The following is a 20795-nucleotide window of genomic DNA, read 5'->3' on the forward strand; positions in this document are numbered from 1 at the left end:
ATAGTTAATGTTGAATTGGCTGCTAGTTTTAAAATTAGTTATTAAAATAACATATTTTGGGAAAAACGCTGTGGTCAAAAATGAAAAGATGAGAAAATAAATTGCACGTTTGAAAACAATAACGTAGCAAAATGATTGACACTGAAATGAATGTTATCACTATCACTGTAATGGTATGTCCACTATATATCAACAAATCATTTCATAATATTTATTCTCATTGGATGTGAGGGACACCCACCACTCCGGCTCAGAATGCAGATAACCTAGAACATGTTATTTCTCTCTAAATGATGTTAATTAATCTGTCCTCAAGACTTAAGTCTTCTTTACGTTCTTCCACTAATGTATCTTAACTACGCATTTATATCCCATATATATATATATATATACATATATATATATCCACGTCATTCTGAGGCTCGTAAATAACCATAAACACATGGGGCCACATTACAAGAAAGCAGACAGCAGCTTCAGGTTAATAGGTTTATTGAGACGTGTATAGCGATTGTCTGTGCACCAGAGGAATACAGAAAAGTATGATATAAAACACAAATAATAATAAAAAAAACTATAATACAACACTGTATTTTTTTAAGTAACACTCTATTACATTAAGGACTTAAATGAATGAGGTGCAGCTATTAAATAATAATAATAATAATAATAATAATAATAATTTGGGAAAGGAAAAAAAAAGAGGAGGGCGAGTAAATAAGACAGAATACTGAGGAGGTAAAAATGGACCTATACGCTGATGACAGCACGTTCTAAATCTATGGACTGATCACAGCCGCGTGTCAGTACGGCAGGTTTAGAACCAAAATCCCAATTCGGTGAAGAGAGTTCCACACCTATTTCCAAATGCAGACACACGATCATACGTCTGCTTGAGTTACTCAGCCACTGACCATAGACTTGGCAACTAGAACCTGATAACTACCTTAATTGAAAAATACTGGACTTATCGACGCTAGGAAAAGGGAAAGAAACACAACAAAATAAACATTTCCTTTTTTTTTATAGTGAATAACATATAAACCAGAGCATGAAATAGAAAGAACCTGAAATAAAAATGTGTGTTTAAGTCGGAGACGTCAGAAGGGCGTTAATTGCAGCTATACCTCCATCCACAGGCCAATGCCTATACAGTAACTGTTACACACAGCATCGTAGGATTTAGAGATTTTGGAATTTTCCGGCGTGACTCCAGTGGTTTTTGGTGCGGCGTGTCGGGATGCCTTTTTGTATTATTATTATTATTATTATTATTATTATTATTATTACTACTACCCGTATGTGAGATATAGGACCGACCCTCGACTCGGCATCCCCGTCATCGAGAAGGTTTACAGTCGCCCCCCGAATATATATATATACCACGAAAAATAAATTCTCTCTCTCATTCACCTGGTTTGTAGGCTCGGGGGGCAAAACCACAACAATGATCCATCGAAACACAGGAGTTTTCATCTCGTATTCAGACATCGATTGTTAATCTTTTTTTTTCCATTTTTGGTTTTTCAATTAAATGTGTGTGTGTGTGTGTGTGTGATTCCAAATGGCGCTATATGGAAGCCGCAAATAGCGTCTCTCCTCGCTCCAAACGGCCCCCGATTTCGGTCTGAATTCAAGACGGAAACACCACGGTTAAAACGGAGAGCCTTGCGGGCGACCACCTCTGAATACTCGCAGGAAGCGGGGGATTTTATGTTTTTTTTTATAAAAGTCATCCCTATCTCTCTCTGTCTCTCATTGGGAAAAAGCGAAACACTCAAAGTCAAGAGTGTGTGTGTGTGTGTGTGTGTGTTTTTGCGTAGTTAAATGTGTGAGGTGTACAGTTTCGGCACATGCAAGCGGAGACGCTCCCATTCATTATTTGAACCAAACCACACGGGGCGAGCAAATATCAACGACACGTCTACGTTTTTCCCCTTTTTGATTTTTTTTTTTTTTTTTTTTGTATTGACACAATCGCACCTTTTTTTCAAGCGAAACCACTGAGCTACACCGTGAGTTCAATTACAAAAATAGTATCACAATATAGACAATTCGTTATGAGCACCTGGGAAGGCTAAACACAGCCCGAGTATTTGGCTACATTCATTGTCAGGGCAATGTTTTGATGGTGGCGTCGGGCGTGTTTTGGACACAGTGTTAGCAACGAGTCATTCCTCACGCACAGGCGCTCCTACGTCGACGCACCGCGCGGCACGGGAACATCCGCAAACACACAGACCTGCGTACGCCAAAAAACAATACGTCCGTTAGAAAAATAGTTATATATTTTGTTTTTTCACACCGAACATCTAAAAGAACCCCCCCCCCCAGCTCCCTAACAAAATATTATTTTCTTTGAACCGGAACGAAGTCGTCTTTTGAGGTTATATACGGTCGAGCGCCTTTTGACCTTTGACCCTCCGTCATGTTCTAAAACGTAGACCCTGTTAGTGGTGGTGCAGCGGCAACCGAAGGTGTGCTCAGCTCACAGAGGCTCCGGCGCAATCCAGCGCCCTGCCACGCTCGTCCAGGCCACGTCACAGTGTTTCTGCAGAGGAGGATTCCTACAAAATCCGCCGCTCAGAGGATGTAAACTCGTTCACTGTTTTCCGAATTCACGCTTTGCTGGACGCCGTTCTTTTTGTTTCTTGCTTGATTCCACATACGCATCAAACACCGAAGACCCGGTTGAGCACACCTCGGGCTGAGCCCTCGATCTGGAGACGGTATTTAGAAATGGCCACACACTTGGCTTGACGTAGCACGACATTTAGCTTATCTAGAGGAGTATTGCATGGAAGTGCTCTTATTGCTTTTTAGAGTTCAGGAACTCATGAGTGGATTTCTTTTTTTTTTTTTTTTTTTGACCAAGTTTTAAAACCAAACCAGCGCCTGTTCCCCCGGGTTTTGGTGAATCTGTATCGAGGGAATATGAGCAGGTGCGTACCCCAATAGCCGATGTTTAGCCAATTTATAGAAATCAGGGGCCTCATTACATGGAAAAAAAAAAAGACCTGATCCTAAACCCATGATGGTCCGTTTAGGATTATCTTATCTTTGGCTTCCTATCTTATCTCTGAAATGAGGAAATCCCAACTTCTGTCAATTTTAAATCACAATCGCCAATCAATTCACCAATCTGTGAGAGATGCAGAAAGTTTATTTTAACAGTTATTTTAGCACTTTAGGTTCAATAATAACCTTAAAAAGGATGAAGCTAGGATATTAAGTGAGGACGCTTCTGTCATAGTCAATCTAGATCCATCCTAAAGTGGGATGAGATGGGATTTTAGACTTGACCCTGGTATCTATAAACTGGACGTAATCAGACCCACGCGCCGCTCTGATACAGATCTCCAAACCGTGCGAACAACAAACCCTGGAAGAGGCTTCATGAGGCTTCAGCGCAGCGCTGCATTCGGGGGCGAGACGTCGACAGAGTCCCACCACATCGCTCCACCAGAAGGAAAAAAAAAAAAACGAAATCAAACCCTCCGGAGCGTTTCCACTCGGACACAACGATCCGACTCGATGCCGCGCGGAGCCCCGAACGCAGCTCGGCGTCATTCTGCGGCGGCGGGTTGTTGTTGTTGTCGTGGCGTCGTTGTCGCTGCTACAGCGGCTGCTCGGGGGCGACTAGTCGATGGGGCCCTGGAAGATGAGGCGGGTCCAGCCGGGGGAGCCGAGCGCGCTGGAGCAGAAGGGGCAGACGGGCCGGAAGGCGTGCGTCCCATGGGGCAGCGGCGTCTCCGCCCAGTACTTGGCTGTCCTCTCCGAGCACACATGGCCACACGGCACGAAGGCATGCGTGGGCGAGCCGGCGTCCACGTACACGGCCGGCTCGCAGCCCAGCCACAGCGGCACGTAGGTGCCCACGCTGCGGCAAAGCGGGCACTCCCGCCGCGGCGCAGCCGAGCCGTCGCCCTCCCGCCGCTCCTCGGGGGCCTCCGACCTCTGACCCCAGTCGTGGCGTCCGTGGACATGTCCGCAGGCGAGGTAGACCCAGGGCTGCCGCTCCTCCAGGCTTTGCGGGGAAACAGTGTGTGGTTAGTCTCAGGTTGACCTTAGTTCATCTCAAGTACATTTGCTGACATGGAGGATGAGGGTAAACCACATCATAAAGGACAAATCTTTTTTGAAAAATATTACAATTATCATAATAAAAGGTGAGGTCTTTCTCCGGGGGATCGATTAAGTGTTTTCCTATCTGAGAAATATTGACATAATAAAAATGAGAACTCAATTAAGCGGAAAATAGATATTAAAAAAGCAAATATAATAATAAAATTAAAAATATATAAATATAAGTCAAATTATTCATATCAGTACTTCTATGTAAAAACACAAGCCAGGTCTACGTATCGTGCTAACTTGTAGCATGACACATTCAGCCCATATGATAAAGTCTACAACATTCATATGTATGAACAATATACTTTCATGTGTACATCTTATCTATACAGTATTTCTAGGAATCTCTGCCTGTCTGTCTGTCTGTCTGTCTGTCTGTCTGTCTGTCTGTCTGTCTGTCCCTCAATTATCTAGACAATCATTCATCTGATCTACTTCGCACTCGGCGGGTGTATTGATGGGGATCCAAGGGCGTACAGCGTTGTATTTGGTGCAATATGGACACGCGATGCGCATATAATATCAATAAAATATAAATAAATATAATAAATAAATAAATATAAATGCAGCTAGGGCGCTTTGTGATATCATCCATTGCCACGAAGCGGGGTGATTTGTGACATCATCATCCAACATGTGACGCACGCGATGCACGAGAGGAAGCGAAGGAGATGCAAGGGGAGCGCAGGGCACGCGTGACCGTCAACGAGACCCCCGCGCTGCGAGCAGAGCGCCCGGCGGTCAGCGTAAAACACGACAAAATCATCGAGTGAAGAAACCTGGACTCCACTGATCCTCCTGAAGTTTGATGCTTATTTTTTTATTGCAAAGTTGTCCTGACATTTTGTCACCCTGTTCGAAAATATCTTAGAAAGTCTTTGATTTTGGACGGGCATGTTCTACTCTAACTATGAAGGAAGAAATGTCTGTCTGTCCCTCAAATATCTCGACAACCGTTCATCTGATCTACTAAGCACTTGGCGGGTGTATTGCTGGCGACCCAAGGGTTTGCAGTGTCGAATGTGGTGCAATTTTTAATTTTTATTTATTTAATAAACATTTCAATTATTTCAATTATCTAATCACTTTGTGTGTAAAAATCATTAGGATGGGGAGGAGTGGTGGAATTTTACGAGACTGAATGCTTCCATTCACATGATGGGTATTGTAGGAAAAATGTTTTTGAAGTCGATGAAGTTCAGAAAATGTCATTATTATTTAAGACAGTAAATAATAGCCCATTATTACGAACCAAAATCCCACAGATTACAATAAAAATATTATAACAATATATTGTCCAGCTCTAAGTATAATGTTGAATGAAATCTGTAGGGTGGTCTACACCAGTGGAGGAGACCCAGAGAGCGTGCCTGGGGAGTACGGGCGTCATTCCTTGAACAAGATGCTGGGCTACTTCAGCTTGGTGGGGCTGCTCCGGCTCCACTCTCTGCTTGGAGACTACTACCAGGCCATCAAAGTCCTGGAGAACATTGAGCTCAATAAGAAGTTTGTCATTGAGGTATGGGACTACCCTCCCTAGTGATGGAATGATCTTTGCTGGACGTAAGCTCTGTGAGGTAAGTACCGGAGGTAAGTTATGGTAAAGTTTCATTTAGGAGGATTTAGATGTATATTTGTGCATGCCGGGTAAGCTACCTGTGGCTGCGCGGCATGCTGGGGAAGGCCAGCGTGCTCAGGCCCACGGGGCACTGCGGTCGGGCGGCGTTCAGCTCCTGGCGCAGCGCCTCCAGGTGGCGCAGGGTGGGAGCGCGCAGCAGACCCTCTCCCGTGCGCCAAAGCAGGGTGGCGCCGCACAGATCCACCAGGGAGCCGTCACGCAGGGCGCTGCTCTCCCCCTCTGCCTGCGGAGGATGGTCCGGAGTTAGGCAGTTAGAGGCGGGCACGCAGCATGATCAATATGTATTTATGTGACACAGTAAGGGTGGTGATAACAGCGCACACACACACATACACACACACACACACACACACACAACAGTATATAGTTTCCCATCGCAGTGGCACACCGTTGGTTGGGGGGAGGGCTGAGAATGTGTCCTTGCTAAGCACGGTTACGCATATTGTTAAATCTGGCCTGCAAATGAATTCAAATGAATTCAATGCATTAGTCAAAATAAAAATGAATACGACAAAAATAACTAACGCGAGAGTCAGATTCTCCCTCTAGTGGCCATCGGATCAACTGCGTCTGGGTTGCGTCAAAAGATATCACGGTAAATGGGAGAGCTTGTTTTTTGAGCAAGTAGTTTGCTCAGCTCAACATTAACCATTTTCCATGAATGAGAATTTAAAAATACCTTTATTTAGTGTTTGCAAGGATAAAATACACACGACACTGATATAAAAATAGATTGATAGTGAATCTGGTTACACCCAACGTTAATAACGTAATTATTTTATACATGTGACTCTCAGTATAGACTTAGTTTTAAACCCAATTCCAACAAAAAATATGATGCGTAGATTGAAAACTTGGAATGACTCTCCATAGGAATGAATGGACTTCCAGTTTGTTGTTGTTGTCGTATTAGGTGTGAAGCAAGCTTTAATGTTCAATGTGGCCAGTGGAGACCCGTCTTTTTGTAATGGTGCCCGGCCGTACATACACAAGCAGAAGCACAAAACTGAACAACACACACACACACACACACACACACACACACACTCCGAGTGTTTTACTGACCAGTTTTCCGCGGCTCGGCCCGGAGCGCGTCTCCCGCAGGGCATAGACGTCCCCGCAGACAGAGATCTCCCTCCACAGGCCCTGCTTGGAGTCCTCGGGGAAGCCGTCCGGGTGCATCACCAGGACTCCATTGGTGGTCAGGCCGTCCATGTGCCCGTCGGGGTTCTTCCACTTGGTGGCCTTTTCCTGGAAGGGGCACAAAGCAGATAATAGAGCGGGTTACTATGGCAACCAGGCTCTTTGGCTCTCTGAGAGGGAACTTTTAAATAGCTTTATCTGTTCTAACAGCATTACAAATGCCATGTGTGGTTAAAAACAATGATTCTCGTCATCTTTGAATTAATTAGCATGGCATCATGCTATAAATAGCCAACTATTTTTGGCGAAAATATATATTTTTTAATCTGTTTTCCAGAACAAGATTGAACGACACTTAACTGAACTTAGTACAAATGCAGTGCAATGCAGTACAGTATCATGCTCCTTTTTACGCATGTGAATATAGGTCTCTGAGATCCCAAAAAGGTTTTGAGCACAGGTTCCAGGTTCTGTGAGCCAATGGGGATTGAGCTTCACTCCGGGCTCTGTTTTATTTACTCTATAAACTTTCACTGATTTCACCTTGTCAGTACACTAAAATCTGTTTCTGAACAAATTTGAGGTGTGAAATAAGCAACCCAGTTGCTGAATCTTCAAACTTCATACTAATTTTTAAAGTAAGTCCCAACATTGGTTGCCGTGCTCCAAGCTTGTGGGGGAAACGGACACCGCAACGCACCGGGACTCTCGCTCGCAGGGATTTTTTGTTTCATTTAAACGTCGGAAAACAAAACAAAACAAACAAATAAATAAATGTACAATAAAAACACTGTTTTTATTGGTTTTGTTTGGAGAAACGCACAGCGGTTTTGCCAGTATGCTATGATGTCGATATTTTGTTCTCTGTGAAGGAAATTTGATATATTTTATTATATTATATTCTTCTTCTTCTTCTTTCGGCTGCTCCCGTTAGGGGTCGCCACAGCGGATCATCTGCCTCCAATACCTTCTGTTCTGGGCATCTTCCTCCCTTACACCAACCCAGGCCTCGACCGATCCGGTATGGAAATCAGATTTGTTGTCCGTATGTTTGATTTGGCATGGCTTTCACACCGGATGCCCTTCCTGACTAGTGTGAACCCCGATGCGCAGGAGGGTTGTTGGCGTTTCTCTATTTCAAGGTTTTTGAAACTCCTTGACCCTTCACACAATCGTTACTGCAATGGTGTTGTTTCATTGACCCAATTAATACAATTAGAACTAACAAACGTACAATTAAACGGAAATTCTATTTTGGATACTGATAGTTGGGATTCTCTCCCACCTCCCCAACACTAATTCCACCACATGCATATGGAACATCTTCCTTCTGCTGTGTATTTGCCAGTTCTTCCCACCATGTACGAATTCAGTATTCTCTGCGAGTTGCCAACTGTTCCAATCCATGAATTTATAATTATCTGCTTCTATTAGGATGGTTCCACGCACCCCGAGGAAGATGTTTTTGGAGGAGTCGAAGCCGGCGGCGTAGATGCGCGCGGTGTAGGGCGGGTTGCGTTCGCACACCACCCGGCAGGCGAAGCGCGAGATGGTGCTGGGCACCACGGAGGGGTCCTCGCCCTCCTTCCCGCCACCAGAGGTGTCCGTCACCACAAAGTCGATGGGGCTTTCCGTGGAGCGGCCGATCTGAGGGAAAAGATGAGAGGAAATCGTGATTGGAAATGTTGTTGAGCAGGGATGCAAAACACCTCTCTTCCACTGCAGGTCCGGATGCCAAGTCCTTCACTTTGTTTATAGAGGACTGATCAGATCCATGCCTCTTAATTACATTCATTATTATTATTTATCGCAACATTTAGATTGCAGTAATAATAATGACTGACCTTAAATGCATTTAACATACTCAATGTGTCAAAAAGGCAGAAAATCAAGTCATTTTCTTTAATATCTGGCTTCTATGATGATATGGAGAGAGAGGAGGAGGGAGAGGGGGAGAGAAGGGGGAGGCAGATCTCAGAGGAAAGAAAATGACCCCAGAGGAGTAATCATTTGATCAACCCTAGAACTCAAGCTTATGTTGTTGTATTTAATTCAGGCTAAAAAAACTAAACGATTAATGACTTTAGCACGTTTGCCTACACACGTTCATTCCCTGTTTTCAATTTCCAATGCGGAGATCCTGAAAATCATTTTGAGCCCACATAACAGACGCAGCCAATGTTCCAGGTTTAACGTCCGCAATGTGGTTTTTTTTTTTGCTTTTTTTTGTGAGATTAAATAGTTCCACAAAAGGGAAATAGCACCTTCAAATGCTATGAAATGTATCTGGGCCAGCTTGTTCTGTATATTATCCCAAAAAGCCAAAAAGGAAATGCACCAAACGCTGTAGGTGACTGACTGTGATTCAAAGTGTCCAGGATTTTATTCCAAGCTCCTGCTTGCTGCTTTGAATCTATCTGGGTCCCACGTCGGCGGTGTTTTTTTTGGGTTTTTTTTGGTGGGAGGGGGGGCTCTATGAATATTCATGTAGCCCTTTTATCAGAGCCTGTGTCACACTGTTGAAGCGCCTTGCTGAGATGTTGACGTTTGCGTCTTCGTTTCGCCTGCTCCGGTCTCAAAAGGGTCCATTCCAGCATCACAAAATGAAATTTAAGGACTTTCAAGTACTTTGTATGCACTATTTTTCATTTTCAAATACTTCCTGCAAAACAATTATATGTATTTATTAAAATATTATGTTCTCATCTCTTTTTCAATTATTTATATTAGTATATATATTAAATATATATATTATTCATATCATTTTAATCTACTTAAGTGTCTATTTCCAAACACACTGTATTACATTTACATTTTGCTGGCATAATCTATGTTGTAAAAGCTATTCTGGAAAAGTTTTATTACGTTACGATGTGAATAACAAAACCAGGGGAAATATCACACGTGTTCAATGATCACGTTTTTTGTCAAGGACTTTTCAAGCACTTCAAGCACAGAAATACAACACTACAACTGGAGAACTGGAGGGCGAATCAACCCAATATCCCCATGCTATGTAGATTTTTAATATTAACGATGGTAGGATATATGTTGATATATTTCTACATTTATTTTCCACTCATTTCCTGACTCAAACTTTCTCTGCCAATTCCCCATTTATGACAAGTTAAACTTTACGAAGCTTCGATAGCACTCACTCAAAAATCAGTCAATATTTCCAAATATAATTGCCCTGAATTTCCTATTAGGGAGAACAAACATGGCAATCTCCAATCAAAAAACAAAAATCTCAACTTTGCGAATACCTCCAATGTCGCCAGTACTGAAAAGAAAACGGTAGCCAAGGATAGAATTACACGATATCATTTCTACTCTTCTCACTCATCAATATGGTAGTTTTTATTTATTTTTATTTACCTGGAACATGTCAGTGTTGTTATCGTGACAGTACTCCACCACCACAGTCTGGTTCCTTGACAGCGTGAAGGAGATGCTGTGCTGCCCTCTGCTGTTCACAGCCTGTAACAACACCACAGAGTGGCACAATCACATCATTGGAACAGTCTCTGATTCAAACTTTTTAGAAAATGATAGAGAAAATGGATTGGTTTTCTAGACACAGAGCAGGGTAAGAGAACATTGTATGACGTGTTAACAAAGATAGTCAAGTCCAGTGATTTAGAATTTAAATGTTGTATGGTCTGATAGACAGATAGGCGATAGTGGCGCCGCCCCTTGCGGTCGCCTGTGCCGGCGCTCCGGTTGTGCGTAATCACCTGGTGCTTTGCATTGACATTTCACTGCATATATGTACGAAAGTATGTATATGTATGTGGTGAATAAACCTCTTGAATCTTGAATATGTATGATTACATTGTGTCGTACCATTTTGTAATGGTGATCATTTTTTGTGAAACCATTTTTATGGTTTGACACAGTCTGAGGAACTGACACATGGAGTGTAACATTTCAATTCCATCAGTTTGCAGCTCTAGCTGAACTTAAAGGGAAAAAACTGTTTTTTTTTAACCTAAGGCTTACTTCATGATCACTGGGAGTCAACCTGAGTGATTTGCATCAGGACTCTTGCGCTGCTTTAAAAAATATCAGTTTTCCATTATCTGCGTGCGTCAACTCCTGACGTTGTGGATTAAAATGACAAACAGAACAATGGTTCTTCCCATAAAGGCCAATAGATAAGGGCACAGGGACACACACTCATCCTCCCTTCCTTTCCAACGTTGGACTCCAGACCAGTGGATGGCCACAGGAAGGAAACTCGATGCTGCATAAGCCCCGTAAAAACACACCCACACACCCCCACACACACACGCACACACACACACACAGACCTTGCTGTCCTGCGGTGTGTTGAGGATGTGTACAGTGCTGGGTTTGACGCCATTGGCCTTGGCTCTTCGGAAAAGAGCGAAGCGGCTCTTTCTGCGTCCTCTGTCTCCACTGGGGAGAGAGCCATTGTAGCTGCAGAGGTCAAAGACAAAAACAACAACAAAAAAATGTATATTAAGGCAGAGAAACAAGCACATAATGGAAATTATACTTTGTGACTACAGTAGTTCTTGTCTAATTTATGTTTTGTGCCTTGTTATCTATCTTAGATATCTATGTAATTGGTTTTCAGGTCTCTGATTAAGAAAAACTGATTAAAGATATATAATATATATATATATATATATATATATATATATATATATATGATTTCCTACTTTAAAATAAGTTCTTATTGTTTAATGCACGGGCACCATTTACAATTTCCGTTCATAAAGAACAAAGCATTGCTATTTAATTACATATAATGTTGTTATAATATATATATATAGTACTATAATACTTTAGATATAGATATAGATTTCTTTTTACATTTTTTGGGCAGTTATTTTTTATTGTAGAGCGAGACAGGAAATGGGGGTAGAGAGAGACAGGAGATAGACAGCAAATGACTGCGGGCTGGATTTGTACCCGGGTGGCTGCAGGCTTTTTGCCTATATGGTCCACACGCTTATCTGATCTGGGTGAGCCACCAAGATGGCCCATAAACTTAGACTTGTTCAGTATTTATATTTAAAAAAACAACTACAAAGCAAATACCAGAGACAAACGCTAACATGGACCTCAGAGTCAGAACATCACACAATGGCCTTTTCTCCGTGCCTGAATTTGGCTGTTTGACGCCACACTCCCACACAATTGGCCCTTGTGTTAAAACTTGTTGCTGAACCCCCACCCCTCACTCAGCGGGTCCCTCACAATTCAAACTCTTAGCGCTTGAACTTCACCCACACGCACAAACACCACTTGAACCCCTTTCACAGAGTTTACACTCCAAACCCACACATACTGTATTGTGGAGTGTAAGTGTGTGTGTCGATGTGTGAGTCTTGCCCAAACCCATTTTGCAATAAAAGCTAAACTTACAAGCTTACATCCGCATTAATACAGCATACAACAGAATTATCTCTTTTTTTTGTTGCCTCATTTCATATCAAACTTACTCCAGACGATCAGCTCAGTTTCTATGGGTTTTCTAAGTCACTCTATGCACGATTACAACTTTACCAGAACATCCTTGGACATTAAAGTTCCTCCAACACATTAAACTCCTCAATCTCCAATCTGAAGCATGTGGCAGATCAGCGGCGCGTGGTGCTTATTAAAAACTATTCTGAGGACGGCCCGCGGACAGGAATGCATTCACTTGTGTGCTCACCGGCCCCAGAACGGGATTGCTTCACAGGGTGTCTGGTCTGACGCCCTGGTTTCTCACTCAGCAAGAACCCTGGCGGAGCATTTCCTAGTTTGTTCGTTTTTTTTATTTACACAATCGCACGTTGTGTTGAAAGAAAGGGCATTCTGCTTACACGCCTCAGTATCACAGCTGTTATCAGCTATCCAAAGTCATGGAGGTTGACAAACTTCAAGGATCAAGTCGAGTCAATTTTCAAGTCTTGAGGAGATTTACATCGCTGATTTCTAAATGGATCATTTGGATGCAATCCAATGCCCACAGATTGGCGATGGAAAAAAATTCCCAAAGGGGCCTCGGGGAAAAAGGTAGTTTGACGTTAAAAGAGGGATGGCTAGGTGCCGAGTGCCCCTTTACTGGAAAAGGTCTAATTGGTAAAACCATTTAAATGACATTAAACTGATCTTCACAAACAATACAGGGATACTATTTAGCTATAATTCTCATATTGAGGCTTTGATACAGGTACTAGATACAGGCCTGATCACAGGGTAAAACCAGATGTTACCCATAAAAATCCAAGACCAAGAGCAATATAAATGTGATTCATTTCCTTTGACATGCAGTATATACTGAATGTATGCTGGAGGTCTCTCATGGAGAAAATAGATTACGTGTCAATCATCTGATTTTATTGACCCCAAACAAAAAGTCTAAATCTATACCGTTTAGTTTAAGTGAAAGATTGGTATTGTCCAAGTTGGTACCAGCAGTCAAACATGATAGACTTACATCCTTAGCTCTTATTGGAGGAAGATATAAATATAACTGCATTCGTAATCCAACCGCTCTCCAGTGCTAGATCACTAGGATCAAAGTTAGTCCTGGATGATCAAATCACATCCACAATCAGTTTAGGATAAAACACGTAAATGTGAAATTGCACTCATAACACATAGAATCATCTACAGTATAACCCAAAGTGCCTTGAAAGGTCAGTGGATGACATGTAGTTTCAAAGACACAGATTTACAGAATGTGTGTGACACCACATGTGAAACCATGTCCAATTCAATATGAAGGAAGTGCGTGAACAGAAATAAACCTACATTTCTCCACCAAGCCAAGCCCTCATGCAAGGTGTATTTTTTTGTCAGGTTTGCATCGGACCTCATCATATCTAGACACAAGACACAAACAGATCAACTAGGGAATGGTGTAAGTTGGGCCATAGCTGACGTAAGCACTGCTATAGATTGTTTGTTTTAGGCTTGTGTCATTAGTTGTTATCGGGTCATAGTTGTCATAATACATTTACTTTCATTATAAACCCATAGGATGGCGGCTCTATATACAGGGGCAATAAAATGTAATTAGAACAGGGACAAATAGAGATAAATAGATTAGAGAAAACACAGCCTAGATATTTTGCTAAAGCTTGATTCCCCGCAGCAGTCTCCAATTAATATCAACTTGTTCTCAACTCCTAAACAGTATTTACATTATTTGTCAATCCAGATCAGGTCTGTTTTCTCCTTAACTTACTTGTACCAAAACTGAACTGAGGAAGTGTTGTGTGTGAATGCATTTTACAACTGGAATATTGTGCAATTGTGAAGGTCCCCTGGGTAATTCCAAAGTTTTAAGAGCACATAACTTTATACATATATACACATCTATATATACACACTCACACACACATACATATATATAAACATACATACATATTATATACACATACATACACATATAATATATATATACACAGACGTGTGTATATATATACACATACATATACATACATACATATATACATATACATACATATACATATACATATACATACATATATACACATGCATGCACGCACGCACGCACGCACACAAACACTATTTCCTACTAAATTGGTTATTATTGTTTAATGCAGAGGCTCAATCTACAGTGTTCTCTTCATTATGAACAAAGTATTCTTATTGACGTGAGTGTTTGTGTATGTGTCCACGCATGTGTGTAACGAGTGCTGGCAAGATATACTGTATGTGTATTTTAAAATGAGCATATATTTAGGGAGAAACACTAGACCCTGGGCAAGAGCAGGTGAGAGCAACGGTCAGGCTCACTGCTGCGAAGGGGTTAGAAGGGAAATTATGCATAGACAAAATGTTTTTATAAAATGTATAACTATATAGTCCTCCAGACATTGCTGTAAAATTCCTTTGAGGTTATATATATACAGTTTATTATGAACATATTGTCTTCGTCCTGTATTATCCTGTCCAGCAGGAAGACCTATTACGAGAAAGAGTAGGTCAGAGAAACATGGCAAGGGACAGTAGGAGACATGGCATCAGAAGAGGAAGAGGAAGGCAAGAAGGGAAGGATATGAAGGTGGGTGACTGGGAGAGACCACCAAAGGCCAGTTATGTGAATGAATAGGGGTCAGAAGTGACTCAACAGGCAGAGGCAGATATCTGGACATTCAACTTAAGATCCGTCTTGGGCTCAAAGTGAAAAGGTAAAGAGGATGATGGCAGAATCTGACAGGACGGACAGAGGGAGGAGAGAGGGAGAGAAAGCAGATGTACACAGCGCGTTTTGCATGCTCAGCCCTGACCTGCTTCACGCATGTGTGCACACCATGGTCAACAGTATGAAATATTCAGTCCTTCTGCCCCCCGACATGGCGTTTATTTTTGTAAGGGTTAAGTCGCAGAGGGAGGCTTCCCTCTGCAAGAGTCAGTGCTCAGCAGAATACTTGATGGTTGGTAGGGAGGAGGAGGAGACGGAGGAGCGAAAGGCAGAGAGACACAACGGAGGCCGCACGACGAGAACGGTGCGCGAGGTAAACAGAGCGGACGGGAGAAAGCGCCCGGCCTGTACGTGGAGGAGGAGAGGCGGGGATGGGGAGTAAAGGAGGTCGGATCGACGGCGGAGAAGCATCTCTGCACATCAAGACAGAAGTGGGCCGGGTCGAGCCGAGCTGAGCCGAGCCGTACTGGACAGTACCGGGTCGAGCGTAGCGTCCGGGCTGACTGAGGCGCTGAGCGATGGCAGTCCTCCACCGCAAAGATCACATGCAATTCACTGTGACAGCCATCGACCACGCAGGGCATGTGATCATTAAGGCAGACAGATGGAGAGTCAAACTGTGCCTGCCTAAATAGGCCAGTAAAAATGAAATGCCTGACAGGCAGTAAAAGGAGCATTTGGATTTGTAACGGGTGCCCACTCTCAAGGTTAAGCTACAGTAGACTTTTTTAAAACGTTGGTTATAATCACAGTTCTTACATATAGTAATAAAATCCCATCATACTGTGTATGGTAGGAACAATGACATATCAATTTCCCTGTGGCGTGGTTCTATAAGATATAGTCAGTGTGTAAGTGTATCCTATATGAAGGTACTTGCATGCTTACAATTGTTAAATGGTGGTGACAAACACTTCTTATCACCGCAACATGAAACTCATCCGCCGTCGAGAATGGTACTTTTTGGATAGGGACTTTGTGAGTCTTGTGTCGGTTACGCACATTTTAGTATTTTCAGTATTTTTAGCTTATTGTGCGTGATCATCGGGTGTCATGACATTTCACTGCATATATGTATGACCCTACGTATATGTTTGTGACAAATAACCTCTTGAATCTTGATATACTGTAGTTCAATGTTGGCGTTATGGCTGCGTTACAGAAAAGCCACAATTTCCCTCCAGGAATGAATCAAGTATCTATCTATCTATCTATCTAAAGTAATGATATTTTCTGAACTTCGCAGACTGTTCTAGCCTCTCAATCAAGGCCTCTCTCTCCTCAGTCATAACATCCACATTACTAATGACTGTATTTTCTTGTGTGTAAACATCATATGGAATGACCAAACGCCACACGTAAAATGTTGTCGGATAACCGATATTGAGGTATCGATCAAAATTATATTTTGATATTTTGATTTTGCCAATATCGCAGAGGTCCAGGAAAACTGTTGAGTTGTTGCGTGGTGGCCTTATTATACAGGCGCAAAATGGTTTAAAAAAAAAAAGAGAAAAAAAAATGGGGGGGTGGAGGGGGGGTGTGAGAGACTGGTCTGTTGTAACTGTGATCAGTATTCTGATGCAGGCTGCAGCCTCCTCGGCCCATGTTCAGCCAGAGGGGAAGAGAAGGGCTATTAGGTCGCTTATCTTTGGAATACACAGGAAGCTTTGCTGGGGAAGAGCCTGGACAGTGTTTGGGTGTGTGTATGTGTGTGTGTGTGTGTGTGTGTGTGTGTGTGTGTGTGTGTGTGAGATCTGTTAGTTGTCCCTACAGAGACTGAATTCGTTTGTATCTGTAGGGGTGGAAATGCTTTGGAAGCTGGTGGCTGCCATCGCATCTACATCCTGTCTAGTGTGTGTGTGTGTGTGTGTGTGTGTGTGTGATCATACGTGTGAGGAGAGTCTATGAACGGATCAATTAATGGAGATAATTGAGTAGTAACGACACGTGAAAAACACATTCATCTCAAAACGGACACACGACGTGGAAAGGTTTGTTTTTTTTTTACGTCGCCGTTGCATCCCGTCCCACTTTCTGCGACCACACGGATCCAACATAGTATGACGTCATGGGGATTTTCAGTCCTAGCAATCGAGCACTGATTCTACACCCACTGCGATCATTGAAGACGTCGTTACATCCGTAGTAGAAACCCGATTTACTACGTCGTACGCGCCACCTCGGGGTTTTTGGCACAGTTTGGTTTTGGAAAAAAAAAAAAAAGTTTCTCCCTTACCCTAAAATGACCAACTCGCCGTATTTCACCGGGTCTTTAACGGGCACATCGTCCTCGTCCTGATTCGGCGAATTCATCAGACTGCGAATTAAAAAAAAAAAAAAAAAAAAAAAAAAAAAAAGGGAAAAGAGCCGTAGTAGTGGGATAAAACACAAAAAAACTTACGACTAAGTCACTTTAATTCGCGTCTTTTAGAGTTTGGGAGCCTTTTCAGATCTTTCCAGGCGCATCGCTGCTCGTTTTATTTGTTTTGGGTCGGCGAAGAAGCATCTTTCGCGGCTCGAAACTGTGCGCGGCGACATCGATCGTCACAATTGTGCTCTGTGGCACGGCGCACAAAAACAGCCAGCGGCTGGGAGTGGGTCGTACCACGTGGTGCGGGGGGTATTCCCCGGAAACTTTCTTTAATCGGTAGAATATTTGCGTCCCGAAAGGACAGGCGACCTACACTGCTTATCGCCCCATCAGCGATCGTTAATTGGTCCGAGACAGAGCTGCGGAAATAACCTTAATTTCAACGGGGGAAATAGAATTCAGCAAAACGCGCACACCACCCGTGATATCCGAAATGGACGAGGCCCAGATGAGACGCTGGGTACGAGTGACGCGGGACTCACGAACGATTCGAATATTTCGAATGACTCGCGAATCGGGACTCGCTCCGGCAAAGTAGCGGGCGAGCGACTCACAAACTGAAAATAATTACCGAGGATCCAGAGCAAAAAAAAAAAAAAAAAAAAGACAAAAACCATAATTCATGGTGGATGTGACTGATTCACTTTACGTTCCACCAAAATGAATAATTTTGACAGAAGTTATGATTGTTGTCATCCACACTTGGCATTTCTTGGACGAAATAAATAACGCAACTGCGCTTGAGATCGTGGTCATAAAAGATTGTCCTGCGATCCACAGTTTGCATTCCGCCGCCTACATCGATCACTTTGACGGAAATAAATGATCCCCGTGGAAAGTCCACTTAGAATTCGCAGCCGAACCGACTCTTCTGACCCTGAACCGAGCGGGGGTCGGAAAACGGAACGAATCTTTTCACGTAGTGAGCCGCCGAGAAACGAGTCCGAAAAAGGAGAGCGGAACCTTCGTCACTACCGGGCACTGACTCATGGAATGGAGCAGGCTCCTTACAATTCGGTGGAAGTGTCTTGTGTTCCCCGTCGCGTCATAGATCATTTTCATATTATATAACGACGAGCCAGCTTGTTTTTTTTTCCTTCTCTCTGCTCAAGACGGGTGGTGACGTCACTGATCTCGAGGGTCATTACAGAATCTGACGTAATGAGTCGGTGTGTGCGTGCGTGTGTGTGTGTGTGTGTGTGTGTGTGTGTGTGTAGTTAGGATGTGGGTCACCATCGTGCCCAGACGCGACACCTTTCCCACTGTCTACTTTTTTCATCATTTTGGGAGAAACTGAGACGGACGCAGCTTCCAAGTCTCCCGCTGCCTCTCTCTCCCTTTTAAAATCTATATCCATCCATCCATCCATCCGTGTGTGTGTGTGTGTGTGTGTGTGTGTACACAGTATGTCATGGTCGTGACGTGCGCCTATACTCAAGAGTTGTTGCCACATGAGGGCGGTGCACTTCAGTTTAAAAAGTTCAGTCTCCAAAATGCATCCATGTCTCCACACATACAGCATGTATGTCATCCTACATGGGTCGGATCTATCTGTCGGTGTGTAACAACGTGCAACACAGTTGTAATGGTGTATTCAATGGACAAAACAACCTCCGTATTCTAACCTCCGCATTCTGCTGTCGTCCGTGTGGTTCTCCAAAGTGAAATGCTGAACCTGTGAACTAAACACTTCCAGCTGAACAGATATAATGTCGGTGGCAGTGTCTCAATGGAACCAGATACGGCGTTGCCGTCGCATGTCACAATCAATCGTCGTGACTTGCCTCGTCGCCCATTGTTGTGTGATTCGGTGGAAAGCAAACCCCTTGCCACCGGCCTTTTGGACGCCACCCAGGGGAGTGTGTAAGAGAATATATTTACCCTTCATCACGTCACAACTGCCTTTGTCTGGCGCCGTAGTTCAACAGGCTCGGGGGGAAAGAGTGTAACAAGTAGCAGCTTGTAGAGCGTGTGTAGGGTGCAGCGCAGTGCCGCGCTGAAGAATGTGCGTGGCGGCGCCGTCTCACCGCCGGTGCAATTCCCTCGTTTGACAAGGCAAAATCGACCCAAATCACCTGAGTCTCTCAACCGCTACCCACTCGGAAATGATAATTAGCGGGCGCCCCGTCCTCCAGTCGCAAACGTGTTAAAACCACCGACACCGACATGGACGTTTGATGACATATCACTCCTGTATGAACCGAGCCAGGCTTTGAAGTGTCCATTGAAATTCAAAGCCTCCGACCCCCAACCCGCCATCCTTCCGAGAGGAAACGCATGGGAAAAGCTGGATCTACAAGATGTGAGAATGGTCTCGTTCCTATTTTTGTCTGTTTGCTGAGCGTGTTCCCATTCCACCTGCTAACCACGTTTATTTCCCTTTGTGCCTGCGTCGTGGTCCATCCCGTACGCGAATGGAAAAACGGGGTTGGCCTCAGTCATTAACAATGAAACCTCGCGGCTCCTCTCTCTTTTCAAAGGCCGTGACCTTGACACCCAATCGCGGGGATGAGGATGCACATCAGCGAGGGCAAATCAGGCAATTATTAGGCCAGAGGAGTCTGTTTTGTGAGGCTCCAAATTGAATTAATAATACCATCATCATTTCCGCTGTTAGTTTACTAGGTGGAATTGGGAGTACACTATTAATAATGCAATGTCCCAGCTGAGCAGAATTCTGTTATCCTTCACTTGCCAGTCATGAGTACAGAACAGCACCCTTGGATTGGAAGGAGGCAGCGTTTAGGTCACACCCCAGCCCCTGTCATGGAAGGATGGTCTTCTCACTCTCTCTCTCTCACTTTGACCTTGAAAAAAAGTTCCATGGACAATGGAGTTTTCTTTGTGAGTCATGCTCCTGCAAAACCTCACTTCATTGTTGCCTTCTGAGCTAAGGCCAAAGCCACAGCCATGGGTACAATCTGTATGCAATGTTGCATTCCTCATGGTCAATATTGGCATTTTGTGAGTTATTTGACAAAGAATGAGAATGAAATAAAATCTATTCATGTTTCCACTGCTTTGGCGAGAGGTCAAATGAGATCGTTAACTGACAGTTCCTGTATACCTGGAAAGATCAATGTGTTTCCTTCAACACAGCTCCTGCACTGACCACTGCCCCATCGCCCTGCACCTAATAAAGGGCAATGACACATGCTATGCAGCTGTAGACGGTACAGTAATACAGCATCTCATATGACTCGAGGCTACATTCAAAACACAGCACAGCCTTGTACCTTTAGGAGTACCATCACTCTGGCAGTACCTTCTACAGTACTGCTCATTGTACCATAAGCATGGGGACTTGATTG

The 20795-nt window shown here is 43.5% G+C and overlaps 1 protein-coding gene across 1 annotated transcript; it reads right to left on the reverse strand.

The window, feature by feature from the left end:
• Window positions 1–1938: 1938 nt before the first annotated feature.
• LOC307248195 (E3 ubiquitin-protein ligase pellino homolog 2) lies at window positions 1939–17444 on the reverse strand. Its single transcript, XM_080024480.1, has 7 exons — window positions 17350–17444; window positions 11230–11359; window positions 10295–10396; window positions 8366–8563; window positions 6839–7024; window positions 5791–5996; window positions 1939–4027 (listed from the first exon to the last, which is right to left on the reverse strand). Exons 1-7 carry the CDS (start codon window positions 17424–17426, stop codon window positions 3640–3642), a joined length of 1287 nt encoding a protein of 428 aa, XP_079880606.1. The 5' UTR covers window positions 17427–17444; the 3' UTR covers window positions 1939–3639.
• Window positions 17445–20795: the final 3351 nt, after the last annotated feature.

Source organism: Zeus faber, assembly GCF_960531495.2.
Source record: "Zeus faber genome assembly, chromosome: 2".
In the NCBI taxonomy this organism is placed as follows: domain Eukaryota; kingdom Metazoa; phylum Chordata; class Actinopteri; order Zeiformes; family Zeidae; genus Zeus; species Zeus faber.

Coding starts and splice junctions, on each gene's coding strand:
- LOC307248195 (XM_080024480.1), bottom strand. CDS start 17,426: ATGAATTCGCCGAATCAGGACGAGGACGATGTGCCCGTTAAAGACCCG. Junction 10,397..11,229: donor ACACACCGCAGGACAGCAAG/GTCTGTGTGTGT, acceptor GTGTTGTTACAG/GCTGTGAACAGCAGAGGGCA. Junction 8,564..10,294: donor ACAACACTGACATGTTCCAG/GTAAATAAAAAT, acceptor CTTTTCCCTCAG/ATCGGCCGCTCCACGGAAAG.